Source organism: Neopsephotus bourkii, unplaced genomic scaffold, assembly GCF_033783945.1.
Source record: "Neopsephotus bourkii isolate Nb327-2 ecotype Australia unplaced genomic scaffold, CSIRO-AGI_Nbou_v1 NB_911, whole genome shotgun sequence".
In the NCBI taxonomy this organism is placed as follows: domain Eukaryota; kingdom Metazoa; phylum Chordata; class Aves; order Psittaciformes; family Psittacidae; genus Neopsephotus; species Neopsephotus bourkii.
This window is the reverse complement of record NW_026901405.1, coordinates 629,995-648,920: the sequence shown is the minus strand read 5'-3', so window position 1 is coordinate 648,920 and position 18,926 is coordinate 629,995. Positions and strand designations below refer to the sequence as shown.

At 45.7% G+C, this 18,926-nt stretch overlaps 1 protein-coding gene across 3 annotated transcripts in view; it reads right to left on the bottom strand.

Moving 5' to 3' along the window:
* The window catches only part of LSAMP (limbic system associated membrane protein), a 425,251-nt gene that overhangs the window by 102,308 nt on the left and 304,017 nt on the right, over positions 1-18,926 (bottom strand). For all 3 annotated transcript variants that reach the window (XM_061357680.1, XM_061357678.1, XM_061357679.1), the window contains one exon: positions 4,388-4,513. In XM_061357680.1, the coding sequence (XP_061213664.1) occupies positions 4,388-4,513 (126 nt within the window). The remainder of the gene's footprint in view (positions 1-4,387; positions 4,514-18,926) is intronic.

Sequence of the window (18,926 nt, the reverse complement as noted above, 5' to 3'; positions counted from 1 at the left end):
TTCATGCATTTTTCACACTCCATAGATGCTTTAGGAAACCAAATTGTTTGCTCCCCAGTAAAGCCTCAACTGTTCAACCTTGAGCTGAACCCCATAGGGATGAACATAGCCTTTTCTCCCTGCCACCAGCTCTCAGATTGCCACCACACACAGGTACCAATCTCATGACACTTGCCAGAGTACCCATGAGCATGGCCCTCAGGAGGGTTTCAACCATCAATGCCTCTTGGGAAAGGAGCAGAAATACGAATGGGACTGTTTCTGTTAGCTTGAGCACAAGCTCCTTGGGACAGGAACTGCCTTTTTCTTCTGTTTGTCTGCCCATCCAGGATAAAAGGATTGGCAGTGAGATGTCTGGTAATGCAAAGACCTTGCAATAACTGTCCACATTCATATTGCTACTAACCCAATTCACAAGAGGCTACTCTTTAGGGCGTCTGATGAGAGGGTGTTTGCTGATAAGAATATGAGCCTACATGAATCTATTTTTCCCAGGAAGCTCTTTTTCAGTCAACCAGGCATCTAGCATAGCTCTGAATAAGATGGGGAGATGCAGAATGATAAATGATAAAGACTCTGGACTGTGATCTCATCAGCTTATGGGTAGGGAGAAGTCACATTAGCCTGAATAAACTTAAGAAAGACATGAAGTAAAACTAAGATGAGATCAAAAGTAGGCATTGTCGACTATCTCCAAATCATCCTACTGGATTCTTCTCTTGGCTGTGTTAGTTGTTACTTTGGTGCATGGTACAGATAAAACAGAGCACCTCTTAACATAACAAATCAGAGATGGGTAGACTGCCTCTGGTAGCCCACACAGAATGTGTTAACATTCATGGTACATGGCCCTGTGCTGGAACTTCGTCCAAGTTGTGGCACAACTACTGGAAATTCGCTTTCAGTGATGGAAAAATAATCTATACCTTTGTGGACATGGATCATTTAGGTTATGAGTTAATATCAAGCAGAGGAAAAAACAGAGTAACATCTTCTCTTTGTACAAAGTCACAGAGGAGACAATCTGAGTCTGTCCCTTTCAAGAGATAAGGGACTATAGCATATCCCCATGTGACGTATTTCTAATGCTGACAATTGCTAACTCATGTAGTCTATATAGAAAGTCATCAATACTTGGTCCCGCTCAAAATGAACAAACCAGTTTCCTAACAAATCCAGTTCAAGGGTGGCTGTGGTCACTGCTGGCTTGAGGGAAAGAGCTAATGAAGCTGAGCACCCAGGCAATGCCTGTTAAACTATCCACAACTAGTTAGACCAGGTTACTGATGTCCTACAGCATGTTGGATAAGAAAGAAAAAGGTCTCGTTGACTCCCTCCACCTGCTCAAAACCCACTCAATCATCCAAAGAGGACTGGAAGTGGAAAGCAAGGAGTTATCTCACAGGGTAAGGAGAAGGTTTTTATCTATGGGTTGCTTCAGGACTTGGGGACTTACGAGTTGGTGGTGAGAAAAATGCCTACTTCAACTGTTCACTGAAGGATCAACAAAGGAAGTGATACAGCATTATATAAATCAAAGGTTTTAACTTCCCAGGTAGGCAGATGAGCAAGCTACAATCACTCCTGAGACCCAGAAGCATTTAAATGAACTCTCACATGAATCCCTGCCTTCTTTGCATAAGTAGCAATGCTGCTTTCCCTTTACATTTGTGTCTTCTCAGGCAATAAGAAATAAATCGTTTCTGTGGTCCTAACTCAGGTAATTAGCCAAACACTATTGACGAAGCCAATGAGTGAAAGAAGCAGCAGACAATTCACTAATGAACTCCTTGAAGAGAGTGCACAAGGAAAAAGTGATTTGGCCCTCTCACACCCCCCCCCCCCAGTGCTGGTTTAATTTCACAACCTGTCCATTCAAAACCTCCTACACAAGCTCAGTAATGCTTATACTCCTCATTCTGTGGTCATGAATTTAGCTGTGAAAAAATCCAAGGAGAGAGATATATTTTAGAAAGCTTTGTGATGATCTAAAATAGCTTTTTGATACATAGCATGATGCCTTCAAAACTAGCATAAATGGAGCCAAGATGCCTTGCAGTTCTGGGGATGGGATTCCAAGATCAGATGTGTTTCTAACTGCAGCAGCTATGGAATAGGTTTGGAAGCTGTATTAATTGTCAACTTCAAGTAAAACATTCCAAAGAAGCCCTTCTGTCCCCATCCTGGGACAAGTGCCTTGTTGGGCTACCCGCTGCTCAAAAGACTTGATGTGTGCCTGAAAGCAGTTTCTCTATACCCGTAAAATATAGCAGATGGGTTGAGATGGGAGGAAAGAGAACAACAAGCAGTGAGACCTGGAGGTGACAGACTGGGATGCCTGCCCTTCATCCCTGGCTCTAGCTGATTGTGAAGGGGGTGCTTGGCAGGCTTCAGTGCAGCAGGAGCTCTGAGAATGGATTGGAAGGGGGTTAGTCAGATGGTGCTGAGGAGTGCTAAGAAGGAAGCACCCCTGAGACACTCAGCATGGAAGGAAAGATGTGAAGGGGCACGATGCAAAAGTCAAAACCAGACCCAGGAGAACTGACCCTGGAATCAAAGCAGGGATGGGATTCCTCAGTCCTGTTTCTCACTAAACAGGGACAGAGCAAACCATCATTCTGTCTGAGAAGTCTTTTTGAAAGGGAGAAAAAAGACTGTCTGATACAATGGAGTAGGTGGTACAGCTGCAAAAAAACCGCAACGCACAAACATGCAGCCAAAGTGATGAGTCAGGACAGAATCTTATTATTGCTGCTCTGAACAACACATCTCATGTGTTCCAGGCCTTAGTTTTCATTGGGATTTAAGCAGGTGTCCTTGTCATGCCCTTAGCTTGGTCAATGTTAGGCTGTGCTCATGGAATAGCTAGGGAGTACCTCTTACTTGAGTACAAGAAAGCGTTAGATGGAGGACTGAAAGACTGACACAGAAGTAAGATGGAAGATCTTACATGAAATAAATTTCATGAGCATAAATGCCAGAGCTAGAAAAATCTATATACGTAATGAAAGGTAAAAAAAGTAGGTTCTATTTCCCTACATATGCAAAGGGAACAGTCATGCTTAATACTGAAAACAGCAAAAGAGTATCAGGTAGTGATGCTGATACCACAAAGGAGTAGTGTTCCCTCATCAGCTCTGCTCCTCCCACGTCTTCTTGGCAGTCTTTCCCATCTTCCTTCTTTTGGTATTGCTAGCAATGGGCTGGAAATATAAACCATGCATCATACAAACACGTATGTGGCTTACTGGCTATACTGAAGGGATGAGACAGGAAATCTGAGTAACACGATCTGACCCATAGGCCCCAAATGCATTCTCTGGATGCAGCACCTGGATTGAGCTCTTCTTCAATGTGGCATTTTCTCTTTCTCTCTCCAATCTGCTTTCTGCAATGCTATCCCTTTTTATGTCTGCTGAACAGCAGCAGATAGTTTGACTGTCTACAGCACATGCAGAAAGCTTGTACTATGCTTACCTTGAACAGTCTTTAACCCTTTACATATAGGGGAATATCACAGAAGACTATTCATATGGAGCTAATCAATGCTTTCGCCACACAATTCAGATGAAAGAGTATCTGACAGCAAAAGAAATCAGATCAAGAGTTCATCTCTTCTCAAAGGACATGACACAGAGGAAGGGAAACATAACTCTTGTCCCCATCCTAGTGATAAATCTTTAGGGAGTGAAGGTTTCCTTGCAACCCAAGGTGCTAACCACCCCATGGAGCCTGACTACTGAAAGGATATTCTCCTTCCAAGCTCACCACATCCCTGAGCACGGAAAGCACAGTTAGATAGCAGAACAAAGCTGGTGAGTTCTTCTTTATTCTGTCTCCACCCTGCTCCTCATTCCTCTTGCAGATCAAATGCCTTCTTAACTCACCTCACAAGACACAGAAATACTGTCAGCCAAAATGGACAGTACTATGAAATAATCTGTGCCACTGTTTGCCTCTCTCTTTTAAGGCAGATCAGTGGGAAGTAAATTCCATGCTTTTCAGAAAGAACCTCTTTGTGTAACATCTAAAGAGAAAACCTTTCCCCTCTCTCTGGCACCAGCAGTGTTTTGCCTAAACCACTGTGTGCTGCATTACCAGCAGTACAGATTGGGACAACTAGATGAAGACCAAAGCTAAATAGAATTACAGGTCCAATTCTGTAGAGTATCTACTGAAGTAATTTAATTTGTTCCCTCAGGCAACCTAGTTACTGTGCCTGGGAAACCACACTGCAAAACAAGCTTGCAGTGCATTTAAGATTCTTACTGCTTTTCTTACAGCTGCCTGTATTGCTACTGAAATTTCCTATTGATGTTGGAAGAGAAGGGAACTACTGAACAGTTCACAAATGACCAAGACAGTTGGGTCCGGTTGGGTCTCTTACCTGTTGGGGTGAGGTGCCTCCAGGTGATGACAGGTTCCGGACGCCCATTTGCCATGCAAACCAGGGTTACGTTGCTGCCCTCATTCACGGTGATGTCCGAGGAGATATTGGAGATCTTTGGTGGAACTGTGAAGACAAAAGGAAGTTGGACCTTGTTAGTCAGACTTCTGGATGGCAGCCTGTCTGACTCATTAACGTACCTACCTATTAAGTAGAGGCAGACACAGATTCCTCTCACAGGCTGCACTCCTCGCTACTACCTGGATTTCTGAACTTAAATCAGAATATGTGTCACTGCTTCAAGGATCTGCAGGTAGAAATAGCCTTTGCTGGAACTGCAATGATTTCTGTTTGGGCAGGTTTGGAGGTCTTCATCAAATAACCTCTAAGAACTACCTCAAGGCTGCACGGGAGGAATCAGCAGGCTCCAAGCACTGTCCCAGCTAATTTTACACTCCAAACAGCCCCAGACACAGTTCCACATCCTCCTGCAGCGTGCTGTACAATGATTCAGAAGCTGTATTAGTTATTGCTCCCTCCCATTGGCTGACAGAACTCATGCTGTTAGCCACGATGCTGCTCTGCTGCTCATGCAACCAAATGCTTACTGGTCATTGAACTGGGGAGCTTTTAAGCTCATTTCACTGCTGTGACAAGGTGAGAACTAGGAACACACACCATGGGTAATGGGAATTTGCTGAGGGAAGGCACAACGGTGACAGTGGGAAGGTTTCTGCAATGTCTTTCAGCCAAAAGAGATCCCCCATGGGCTGCCTGCAGCAAGCACCTCACACGGTGCAAATGCATGATAGAGCCTTTAAAGATCCACAGGACCAGCCATGGCTTGGGCACTCAGGATCCTTAAAGACTTTCCAAGTGAGTTCGTGCCATAGGACCAAAACAACACAATGGGACTTGAACAAGTACTTGTTCAAGTATGGAGCATGGTAGTGTATGGTAGCCTCCAAGCAGAGCAGGCTGTTGCAGTCTGTCCTCTCTCACATCCATGCCTTGCTTCCACACTTCACACCCTGGATGTGGTGAGGGAGTTTGATAAAAGGGAATCTTCTAATTTATTTTTTTTTTTATAATATATTTTCAGCTTCCGAATTTGTGTGTAGTGAGGAATGAAACAACATCATTTTCTGCTTTGCTTACCACAGAGTAAACAGGCAGCAGCTTCCCCTTCCCCCTCCTTGGCAAGAGAGGCTGATGGTCCTTTTGAGGCAAAGCTGCCTACGAGCTAGGTAGGGAAAATGAAATAAAGCCTAAAGACAGCAACTCATCAGTTCCAGCTGTGTTGCTGGATTCATAGGAATATTCTTTACAACCCACAGATCTTTAGCCCTCAGACTCATGGATAACGTTTCAGCATCTATGACCATGGAGCCCACCTGGAGGAACCCAGCTCTGGTCAGTGAGCTGGCAAAAGGAAGTCACCCCTGTTGGCTGGTGTCTGCTACCAACCATTTGATGAAGCAGAGGCAGTGGACAAAGACTGCTTTAGGCTGACAGAAGAAGCCTCACAATCACAGCCCCTGTGAGGGCCTTCAGCCACCCTGATATTTGCTGGTAGGGTGAAAGTGCTGGGCTCAAGCAGTCCATGATATCTGGGGGTTCAGCATGAATTTGCAGCAAAGATCGAGCATCGTGGGTTGTATTAGCAAGAGCATTGCCCCATAAGTGGAGGGAAGTGATTATATTTACCCTGCTTTCGTGGGACCACACATGCAGTCAGGTCTAGGACCTTCAACTTAAGAAAGATGTGGATCTGTTTGAGTGAGTCCAGAAAAAAGCCACACAGATGATCAGAGGGCTGGAGCAGCTCTGCTATGAAGACAGGCTGAGAGAGTTGTTCAGCCTGGAGAAGGGAAGGCTTAGAGGAGACCTTCTGGAAAGAAGGAGACTGGGGAGACTGGAAGGGCAACCTGCCATTACCTAAAGGGGGCTACAGTAATGCTGGGAGGAACTTTTTGCAAGAGCATGTAGTGACTTTACATTAGAAGAGGGTAGATTTAGATCAGAAATTCTCCACTTCAGAAAGTGGTTTGCTACTCAAGAATTAGAATTGATGGCTGATGAGCTCATGGTGAAGCAACCAAAGCGAGGCTGGGGGAATGGTTGACTGCAGCTGGAGAGAATGTTCCTGTTCCCTGGAGAGAAGGATTTTCACAACAGGGACACATCCCTGGCAGCACAATAGTGGGTAAAGCAAAACACAGCAGAAAATCAACCCTCTCCTCTCAAAGCAAAATCCCCTGACAAATGCAAGCCCTGCTACATTGCACATTGGTGATTCACTGCAAGCCACCGGCACTGTGTCTGCGCACGTAGGAAGAGGTAGGAGGCATCAGAACAAAACTAAATAAGCATTCTTGGAGAACGCTGATATTGTCAAAGAATTTGATCCCACCATATCGAGGGGTACATGAGAGTTTTACTAACTACAGATCCAGTTTGTGCCTCCTCCCCCTTTAGCACATGCCTGTTGTGCACAGCAAATGCCTGGCAGTACAAAACAAGTGGTCTTGGAAAGTAAGCAAACACCTTTGCTAACCAATACACTGAGAGTGCATAAAGGGCAGCAGAGAGGAATTACCCCAGTTGGGAAATGGAACACCCTGCCTCCCAGAGACACTTGGGTTTCATGGATACAAACGCAGAGAGGCAGCTTGCAGCATCACACTGAGATCTGTCTCAGCACTGATTTGACAGGACTCAGCAGCACTTCTCCTTCTCTTTTCTGTCCCATAGTCCCCTGTCTCACGGCTCAGGACAGACAGACCTGTTGCTCCAAGCTGCAAAGCTTCAGTCTGGGAGAGCCCTGCAAGATCTGGTGCAGAAATCCAAACCACTAATCCTAAGGGAACAAAGCAATTCTGAGGGCCACCTCAGTCCTGTAGTAGCACAGGTACCTGTAGTACATACCATGTTTCAGATCTGAGACCAACACACGCTGGAGGAGACAGAGTGGCTTAATCTGGGAAGGAACAATGGAAGCTACTATTTCTGCAAGTGATGTGTCGTAGATGCGATGTCAGGGGACACAAGGACCATGACTTTGGAGCATCCTCAGCACAGCTTCTCTGTGGTGTGCTGGCAAGCATGGGTAAGCAGAGCCCCGGAGTAAAACCAGTGGCTAGACCACGTTTTGGGGACTTTATCTTAACCTCAAGGGGTTAACATTTGCACCAAGAAAAAAAGCCACACAACAAACCAAGAAAAACTAAGCTCAAGCATGACTAGTAGATGGAGCTGTAGGGCAGTCTGAGGACCTAGCAGAATGGTGCAATGTCAGTCAAAATGGTTGAGGAGAGAGCAGTGAAAGCCACTATGGGGCTCTGGCAGCAGAGCTGCAGTTAGGACATGTGTACCCTGGACTTCCCAAAGCCGTCAAGTCATTTTAGTTCACAGAGGATCAAGTCAACTTGGCAATTACTAACAGATCTGACCATGCCAACCAAACGCCCAAGAGAAGAAGCATGTGTCCAGATGGTCGCATCTGGCTTGCCACTTTTCAGATGAGGGGGAAAAGGGCATCCGAGGCTGAAATCCTGTTATGAATATAACGGCTGGCTCTCTTCAGCTGCCACCTTGGTCAGAGGGCAAGGAAAGACTGAGGAGGGGGCACAGGACAGGAAATAATTTCCCTATGAATATATAAAATTTGGCTTTGTCTTCTTCGAATCCAAAGCCAGTTAGCATTAACGATGACTGGATCTTAGTGGACAGTAATTTCACTCAGTTAAAAAGTCAGAGACTTTTAATTTTCAGGGTGTCAAGCCAGCGTGTTAAAATGCCACAACTGTCAGCACCAGCAACAGTTAGCATTGCCTCCTTGGCACTTGTCATTACTTTGCACACACCTTTTTAGGACAGTCTTAAAATGAGAAGCTTTGACCTTATTATTTTTCCCCATGTGTGGGCTCTGTCATGTTTTCACAGCTCCCAGGCTGCTGGAAGAAGGATTGCTGAGAATAAAACCTCCTGGGACCAGGATCCTCTGGGTGTTGCAGCCTCCTTTTGTTCAGCTGTTTCTGGACCCTCAACTGGAAAACCCTTCTGTGCCTGTCCTCTCTGAACCATTAAGAGGCAAAAACACAGCAGAACAACAGAAGGGGAAGGACTACAGCTAAACAGAGCTTTCAGGTGTTCTCATATTCAGCCTAACAACTTGTCCCTCCAGGGGTTTCCCAGCTGCTGCTGGACCCTTCTGCCTCCACAGACAATGGCAAAGCATTGCCAAGCTCTGTAGTACTGATGGGAATGAGAAAATCACCAGGATTTTTCTGCCCTTTCAGCATAAATGTAATATGGGGTATTCATTACCCTGTGCTTAGGATCCACCTGGATGGGGTGAGAAGCAGAGAACAGTGTGAAGGCAAGCACAGTTGGAACCCCACTGCCCCATCCCTGGGGAAGCAGGATGCTCTGTCTATGCCAGGGTCAGATTCTGGAGTGATGGAAATGAGCTCAGAGAAGAATGGCTTGAAACTCGCATATTTGTTCCTTCTGCATTTCACATCTACAGGACAAGCCTGATGCCATCTCAGCATCTCATCTTACATGTCACTGACAGTAAATAACAACCTCCAAAGTAACCAGTAGCCATTTTCCTTGTGAATCATGCACTAGAAGAGCAGGGGACCTGCAAGACAGGAGTGGGGAAAGGGCAGAGATGCTGCAGGATGCCCTGAGCTGGGAAAGCTGGGGAGGCCTGCAGGGCAGGAGGGGTGCAAAGGCAGAGCTGGTGTGGGAATACTAGTCCCAGGCAAAATGCAGTGACAGAGCTAGGTAGGACAGGTTTACACAGAACCTGCTCGCACCAAGCCCGTTAATTGCCATCAATCCTTCACTTTCATGACAACTGCAACTCACATTAATTTAAATAATAAGGAAGACTGAGACATGAAAAATAGAGCACACTCCCCCAGTGCAATCACTGTTGCTCTCGAGATGAAAGCAAGTGATTTGTTTCCACAAAACATTATCGTGTCTCAAAAACACCCACTGTAGCAGTTATTACAAACCAGGGGCCACATATGGGAGGCAGCGAGGAAATGGCAAACAAGAGAACACCCAAACATCTGCTGTTGTTATCCTTGCTTTTTATGACCTAAACCCTTCAGAGCTCGAAACTCCTCCCGAGATATTACCTGGGAGTAATAACCAGCAACACTCCTAGAGGTCTTTTCCTAATTTATGCTGGAACTGGCTATGCCATAGCTCTCAAGCAGTTAACGTATCTGCCTTTTGATCAGAGCACCCAGATACAACACAGGAATAGGAACCACTGCTTAGCGTAAGTGGTATTTCTATGCAAGGGGTACTTATAGGCATGCAGCAGCAGTTTCTGGCTCCTGGATTGATTGCACTCTGGTTTCATGGTGCTTCACACAAGACCTTAGTGCATGAAGGTGGATGGGTTTGAGACACAAGGGCAGGAAGCATGGGACTAAGAACTCAGATCAGGTATGGAAGGATGAAAAGTGTAAACAGAAGGACACAGAGATGTAGTTGGAAGATGGCTCTGAGCCCTACAAACACACTCACAGGAAGTTCACAATCTGATTGCTCACTCTGGGCAAAGAGCTTTGCATAAGCCCCTTGGATGCAGTAGCTACAGCTACTCCCCTATCTAAAATTACAAGCCTGCTTAACGGTCATGTATTTTGCCAATAAATCACAAAATACATTAAAAAAACAGAGCTTTTATTCCCACTCTACAAACCTAAGATGCAGCAAAAGCTATTTAATCCCCCCAAGACAAAGAACTGAAAACGCATAAGAAAGCCCATAAGCTTCATTTAAGCGCTGTAACTGCTTGCCCCAAGAAGGGCACCTTGGATACAAATGGAGAAAGCCACCACAACCCGGTCCATACATCCTCATTAGTTAGTTGCTTCCTCCAGCCTATTTACTTACCTACTGGCAAGTAGGACCCCCATCCGCTGGGCCAAATTAAGACTCCCACCTACTAATCCATAGAAGCCCCTGGCTTTCAAGGCAGAAAGAACACCAGGACTTCTCTCCAAAGTCAAAGGAACTTTGCAGCCACTAAAGCCCTCTGCAGGTGCCTATCAATTAGCCTCCAGAGTTCTCATTTCCTTATTCCCAGCTCCCAATTAACAGCACTTTGCAACAAACGCAAAGGCGCTAATAAGCCACCAGGCAGAGGTAGGGGGGAGGCTGACCATCATATGGCCCTTGAATGCTTTAGAGCAGCCACCTTGCTCACCACAATTAGGGGTCCTTTCCTGGGGCAATTAATTGTCAGCAAATTGGCCTCATTAGTCATTGTTTAGTTAAAGTGTTTAGTGGGGAGAGAGGGTCTAAAGGAAGGGGTTGAGCTCCTAAATACAACTAAATGGTTTAATTTCCCTCTTATGTGTGCAGCAGGCTAATCACAGCTCTTTACAACCATAACAAGAAACAGCTTGCTGCTGCTTAGGTCCGCAAAGGGAGCAAGCCAAGGGCTCGAAAGCAAAATGTAGTCACCCTTTGGGATGAGGGATGCTAATGTTTCTGAAGCACTTTGCAGACAAAATGCGACATGAGACCCAAGATGTGTTTTTTATGGTCTGATTCATGCCGCAGCCTCAGCCAGAGGAAGACGAAGCTGTCACCAGGGCAGGAGGGCAGAGAGTGAGTGAAGTTGATGAACTTAATTAAAAAGAGTGGACTCTGAAACATCCTTATGACCTTCCGCTCTGCTAGGCTTGTTTCACCCTGCCAGTTCCTCTTTCAGCATTAAAGCTTTTGGTGAAGGAAGAGGCAAACATTGGAGGCTTGGGTTTGGGTTTAAATCTCCTGGGAACCAAAAAACCTCTCAAAATACACTACAGTGCTTTTACAACATGTAAAAATGGCTTCTTTCTATTGTCTGAAAGGGGGTACCTTCCCACATCTGTATCTGGTGGCCCTAAGGCCCTACCCTAAAAGGAAGGGCACACCCCAGCCAGGTCCCAACCCATGTGCGCCTCCTGAACATTTCCCTGCCCCAGTGTGGCAGATCTCTATCTGAGCATCACTGCTGATGCCAGGAGAGACCAAGCCTTGCATCTTTGCAAGCCTGACCCACAGGGATACCATGCAGGAAATTAGTCAAATCCAGATGGAGACTGCACGTTTTGCACTGACTGGGAGCAGAGAAGCAGACTGGATGCTGTAAATCAAAGCCATGTGGAAAGCCCTCACAGTTTGGTGAGCTGGATAGCGTGTCAGAGCTTGCTGCATTTGAGGCTAAGAGCTGATAAGCCAAACCATTTTGCTCTAAGGAAAGCTCTGTCACATCCAATATACAGTCAAGTGAAATGGACTATTTTCCCACATAAAATTGCATGGGAAACACTTCCAGTACATTGTTTCTTAGCAGAGAGCAGGATGGGGTGTAAACCTGTTGGACTGTCCCATCCATGAGGTGTTGGAAGTCAGCACAGAACTGGACTCTACTGCTTATACTCATTCCCACTGACTTATTTTCTTTTTTTAACCTGTCTCCATGAACTTTTCAGGAGAGAAATTATTTCATTTCCTGACTGAGACAGAAAGAGGGAGACAAGAATAGCTTAAATCTCAAGCCAACCTTGGTTTTCAGCACACTGAGGGGATGTTGTGGGACAAGGATAAAAGCAGTCCCACTCTTGCTCCTAGCCCAACATCTCAGCTGTAAAGCCAAACACCAGCCTTTCATTCTAAAGCAGTTCCAGCTCCAAGCCTGAGTCCCAGCCTTGGTCTGATGCTGACAGCATTTTACCCACCTCCGGCTTTTCCATGTCCTCCCATCAAGCACCTGGTCACCAAGTTTGTGGAGCCCAGAAGAGGAGGTCAGCATGCTCAGCATGTAAATGAAAGCACAAAGCACAAGCCAGGCATATGCCTGATATCCCTTATCACCAGGTTTAGAACTTTGGATATAAAGTATTGGTTCTTTGCTACAAAGCATATTTTTCTTTTCTATTAACATGTCAAATTTATGCTGGGACTGCACTGAGCCGCTTGTCTGCAGTTCATGTCTTTAGAGGACAGCTCTGTGCATTTCCCGTTTGTGTTCCCCTGGTTCCTTATGCTTGCAAAAACTGACTGCAAACCTTTATGGCTAGCCCTCCTAGAAAGCCCTGCTGTGCAAGCATAGCCTTCTTTGCAGGACATGTGTAAACAACAACAAGAGTGTTTACCATGCTAATCCTTAGGGATTAACCCTTGGAATGCAGCCTAATCCCAAACACTGTACACAGCTTTTGGTCTTTATTTCAAGTGTGTTTATATACTCCCTTAGACCATATTTTAAATCTGGGAAGTATTTACTTATGGGGCTGCTATAAGAAAAGCTTTTCTTCTGCAGATGCAATAAGCCATGGAGGAAGAGAAATCCCGTTGTCCCTAGTGTTGTGGTCCTCCAAAGACATCTCTGACAAAGTCTTCCACAGAAACATTAAGCATGTTGGATGTACATGGTATGCAGCTGAGGCCTAATATACTTGATTCAGAGCTCAGGGAACTCCTCCTTTGATGTTAATGGCCTTTGGGCTAATTCTTATACAGCAAGAATGGGTGATGGCTTCAAGGCAGTGTTGCAGCCAGAAGAGGGATGCTTCATTAGCCAGTTGAGAGAAAAAAGCATGTTTATGATTTAACTGAGTCCCAGCAGTCCTTGGCTCCTGCCTGTTAACTGTTTCTTTGGGAAGCAGACTAGGAAGCACAAGTATGAGAAAAAACACAGGGAAAAGCCTGTATCATTCCAGGGCAAGAGGTACAGGTTCAGAGAGTGTGTCTATGCATTAGGAAGATGACTGGGATTTTCCTGCTTAGGGGAGGAAGTCAATTTCAGCGAGCACCCCACTCTACATGAAGATGAGGTTGTCAATCACAGCTTTACATGCAGGAGAAACAGGGCCAAAGTTGGTTGGTTGCTTGTTTTCAGATCTTAAGCTGTGGTTATGTTCAGCTCCTTAGGGACACACGGTACAACCAACAAAACAGCCTTCACAAATCACTTGGTGGACATCCACGCACAGGCTGAAAAGAAAAGGCAGCTCTCTCCAAACCCTGTTCTGGGATTCCTTTGGCTGCCCATGGTTTATCCCACAGCATCTGTGATAAGCCACAGGGCGGCAAATACAACACACTAAAGTGTCTTGTGCACACCACATACCCAAGGATCTGGCTCAATTTCAACCAAGACAGACAGATTCTCAGTGACAAACCTCTCACTCGAATCAAATGCATGTGTACATTAAAAACACCTTTTATTAGAGGGCTTTCCTTTTAATACAACAAAACAAGGAAAATGGAGTGGGACAGCTTACTGTAATTGCCTTTTAAGATTGTTTGCAGGCTTCTAGGGGAGCAAAAGCTGGTGTAGCATTTTGGAAATGCTGGTTTTGCTTCCAAAGGTATGAGGAACGAAGCTAATAATCCCATACTCAGACCTTTACATGCTTTGGATAAAATTCACTCCTGCGCAAGTGCACAGATTTGGAGAAGAGTGTAAAGCACTGTACACTATCCTTGACCTATAACACTCCAACTCATGGCCTAGGACAGCTGTCTGTTAAGAAAACACTGCTGTTTCTCTAACAAGATGATTCACTTTGTCCAATCCAGCGAGTGATGAGCAATCTGTAACAAGCCACCATAGCAGCTTCAGTGAGCAGTCAGATCAGCAACAAGACTAATGTCTTAGCAGAGAGCAGCTGCCTCTTCTGATGCCAAAAGCCCTACTAAAAACATTTGAAGCAAAAAAATGAACGTGAAACAAATCCCCATCTCCAAAAAAAACCACAAATTTTGAGTGTGAAAAAGGCTGAAACGCCACATTTTTTAGCTTGGGCTGCTCAGCACATTCCTGCATTGTCACCATTGTCACTACTGCTGGATCCACAGATGGTGGCCTTCCCCAGCACAGACAGTTATGAAATACCAGCTGCGAGACCTTCAATTGTTAGCTATTGTTGAGCTTGGTGATAGCTGCAGCAGCGGGTTTTCTAAAGGCCAGGGTGTTATCATCAGCCATCTGAGAAAGGAAAGCCAAAGAATTTGAGGCAAAGAACCCCTTCTGTCAGGAATGCTCATCTACACGAGCCCGATCCAGCAGAAAAGAGAGAAAACCAAACAATAGTGCTCCTGAAGTAAAGGCGTTTTCAAACAAAGCAAGTAGCTGCTTAGGGCTCAGATGTGACTGTGGTGACCTCCTTCCCACAAAGCCAAGGTTTCCTGGGCAGGAGAGTTTCTGCTGTCCAAGTTCCCCTGCCAAAAGAGAGTGCTCTGTTTGGGTTCAGCCACGTGCAGCAGCACCTTGAGTCCTTGCAAGTTTCCCACTGCTTCCTTTCCCAGGCTTTGCCCTGTGCTGAAGATGTACTGTATGCGTGCAGACAACCGCAAGGGAGGGGAGGGATGGATTCCAAGAGCTTTGCTCTGTAAACACGTTACTGGTGCCATTTCAATTAAAGGAGAATCTCTCCCAGGCTGCCAGGCATGATGTTTATTCCTTGTGGCCTGTAGCTTTATAAATCTCATTCCCTTGTAGCCTGTAGCACATAAACCCACTGGCTGTCCCTCTTCCCTCACTGGGATTCAAGTCTGCCCTCTTCAAAACTGACATGTCTTTTGCTGGTCTCTCCGTGTTAGCAAATGGGGGCAATTAGCACATTATATGCCCAGTCTGAAGGAGACAAGGGCTTTGGGTACTCAGTTTCCACCAGAGCTGAGCAGGGTTACACAGTCAAATTGTTCTGTGAGGCCAGGAGGAGGCTGGATGTCAGGGTTAGCTATAGATGAGGGTGCTTACAAGAAACAACAAAATATTGTCAGAAGTTCTGGAATAGTGAGTATCAAACTGAGAAGAAATAGGTAGACATTATCCATTCAGGAGGATGAGGTTGCATCCAGAAAAGGTCATCAGCACCTTTGTGCTGAGTGAGAAAACAACTTTAGAGACAACTTTCATCTAAGGTTCTGCAAGCAAATACTCCTCACCCCAGAAATCCAGTGCTTCAGGCTACGGAGCAGGAATGAGGTGATCTCCCCTGCTGATCAGCAAAGGGCACTAATAAAAACCTGCAAATATTTCTACCACAGCAGGGGACCAAAAACTAGTTCCAATGGAAAACATAAAGCCATGTCTCTCCGCTGTAACAGCACATCCGCATCTGTAATATCACAGTTAGCAGGGTAAGCAACAATACCAGAAAATGAAGGGAGAAGGACTTTGTGTAGGTCTGGTGCTCCAGGTTCAGTGATTGCTCTCCTATGCACTTGTGATATAACCTTGAGTAAGTCACTCCACATTTCTAAGCCTCAGCTTCCCTTCTCACTGACTCTTAGGGAATCATGGACTGCAAGGTTTACGGCATCTCCACTGCCAGGTATCCAACTGGTGTCACAAGAGGTATGATGCTTTGCCATCTACAGCTCCAACGGGTGTAGGAGAAGAAGGGGAGGAGTATCTACAAAGCCTTAAACTGTCAAAGGGAGTTCCTCATGAGGAAATACCATGCTGCAAAGTTCCTTGGCACAGCAAAAAAGGGCAAATCCAAGGCAGACCTATAAACATGCAGATGAAAGAGACCTGATTCTTCACTGCTCGTATAAAGATAAAATACTGTTTTACATGAAAGGGAATGCAAAGTAGGAGAAAATCAGCTCCACAATTCATAAACCCAAGGGAAAAAGCAGGACCCACAAAACAATGTGGAAACTGAAAAGGAACAGAAGTGTAATCAATATAGTTAGGGATGCTGATGGATGATAGGGATACACTCACACTTTTCTGATGGCCATGATATACTGGAGTTTGCAAAAATGAGTCTTAAAACAAATAAAGAAACTTTGCATCAGAGCACAATGATGAAAACTCTGTCAAAGCCTGAGGAGAAGCAGAGATATAACCCAGATGGCACCATGCTATGGATCAACCTGCCACTGGATAGGGCACAGACACTCATGACAAATAGGCACAGGGGATGCAGCGCAAATATAGTGTGACACTATATGCTGGGCATACACTTGATGTATGGAGGATTTAATGCCACACACACACTGTTCTGGGTAGACTGTATCTAGTGCTGACAGATACCTGAGGGATCTGCCTCTTTCTTTATATACTTTGGCAATTGCCATGCCAACAAGGGATTATGGGACTGGGGGGGTTGAGAAGGAGAGATCATTTGCTACTCTGTTTAACAGCGAATTTATCCTCGGAGGAGGGTTGTCAAGATGTTGGATTTCTTCTTAAATGATATTTCTACCTGCCTATATACATTTGGGGTTGACGGGCTCCTCTCCTCTGTCCCTCTGACACAACGGCTCGCTCTTCTGGAGCCCTAAACCAACCCAAAAGCAAAGGTAGCTTCTCTAAACTGGTTTGAAGACTGTTGCCCTCAACCCCTGTGCCTATGGATGCTGCAAAGGCAAGAAAACAGCCAACTTTCTGTAAAGACCAATTCCTCTCCCTCTCTGGTGAGATCTCTGACTGACGGCTCTGTTTGTCAAGAGAGACAGATTGTCTCGAGTGTGAGATAGCTATCGCCTAGGGAGGCTATTAGAGGGAGAAGGAAGGAGAGTGGGAGAGACAGACAGACATAGGAAGAAGGACAGACAGAAAGAAGAGCTGAGGAGGGTAAAAGAGGGAAGGAGCAACAGAATAGTGTAGACGAGAGAAAAACAGTACCACTGGATGAATTAAGTTGTCAACTTTGGCATCACCTGTGTACCTTGTCATGACGATAAATTCACTGAAGCTGAAGCCACACTGTGAGTCAAGAGTGAGAGAGTGCTGATGGAAGGAAGAAATAACAGCCCATTTAAAGACTCAGAGCAATTTGTTAGTTACCTTGGGGGGGAAGTAGTGACAACAGAGGAGAGGTGCTTGCCCATCACACTGGGCAGGGAATCATGTCATAGAATCACAGAATCATAGAATGGTTTGTGTTGGAAAGAACCTTAAACCTCATCCAGTTCCAGCCCCTGACTGTGGGGGCACCTCCCACCAGACTAGGTTGCTCAGAGTCCCATTCAAACTGGCCTTGAAGCTTGTTTTGGATTCAAGCTGTCTTCCCAGTTGTGCTGCAGAATATAAAGACATCAGCAGAGACAGAGATGTGGTTTAAGAAGAAGAAACACAGGGGAGAGGCTCACCAAGGTCCAAAGCGAAGGGGGCAGATACATGCCTTTGTGTAGTGCTGTGTGCCTCAGGTCATCCCTTGAGGTGTTGAGGGAAGATGTTGATAATAAATACCCCCATGTGAGAGGAGGCAAAGGGCACTGAACACAGTCAGCATCACAGGGCTGAAGGAACATGAAGGAAAGCAGAGATGGAAACTGCAGCTCTGGCACAGAGGGGTGCCGTGATGGAAAGCCAGGAAGAAGACAGAGCCCTCTGATGACTTTGAAGTTGGAAGCATGGCACTGAGATGCAATCAGCTTTGGCTGGCTGTACCAGGGAAGCGCTGCACCAAGGTGCTTTCCTGCAGAGCAAAGGAGGTTGTCACTAACTTAGTAAAGGTTCCTGTGCATTTCTTACAAGATGAGCTCGCTGGCTCCTGCTGCTCCCCAGAACTCCAGTGAAGTCTGCTTGGTGTGACTGAGGAATGGAAAAACTAATGGTATGATGCACTCACCTGCCACCAGACAAGGGCTATATGCTTTCTCTCCCCTTAACTATTAAAACTTCCAAAACTAGACAGCATTTGCCCCAGCTGCTTGAGAAATGCACCTACCTCTTCACTTCCTTCCCTTTCTTTCCCCCAACTCATTATTCCCCACACAGGAACTTTGCAACTCTTGTGCTCATAGAATACGGTCATCTCCTGCCATAAATCCTCTCCTATCAGCCATGGAGCCTCAGAGCTGCAGAGGTTGATATCCAGAGCAACAGGAGACCCCCTGTGCCCTCATTTGTAGCCATTCAAAGGCGTTTACATTTATGTGATGAGGCATGTCCACTGACCCTTCCTTGCAATGAGCTGATCTCAACCAACCGCCAGGCACTACACCAAGAGAAAGAAAGACACGACCTGCTCCAAGATGCATTCCTCCCATGGGCTCTGCTGCTGTGTGCTCCACTGCTGCCCCAGGGCTGGATAGAGGGGAGGGAAGGAAGGAGGAAGGAAAAACCTCAGATTTCTCCCTCAGGCAGAAGCACTGGGGGTATCGTGTTGAGCAGGGAGAAATTCTGACTCAGCCACACAAATGGAGAAACTAATCTTTTCAGCAACCACTGCAGACTTACAGACTTGGAGAATTTGGGCACAAGTGTATGCACATGTATAGCACTTGACAACTCCATGCAGGGAAACAGTATGCATGGAATAACACTCTCATAAGAGGCTATCTGTGTGTGTGTACACATATATATACATACTTAGAATGTGTATATATGTATAGATACTCATATGTGCACATACACACATACTGACTCTTGCTCCTTGTCCTGGGTTCAGCAGTAGCAGTCATTTTTCTCCTTCTTGGTAGCTGGTGCAGTGCTGTGTTTTGACTTTCAGCTGGGAACAGAGCTGAAAAACAATGATGTTTTGGTTTG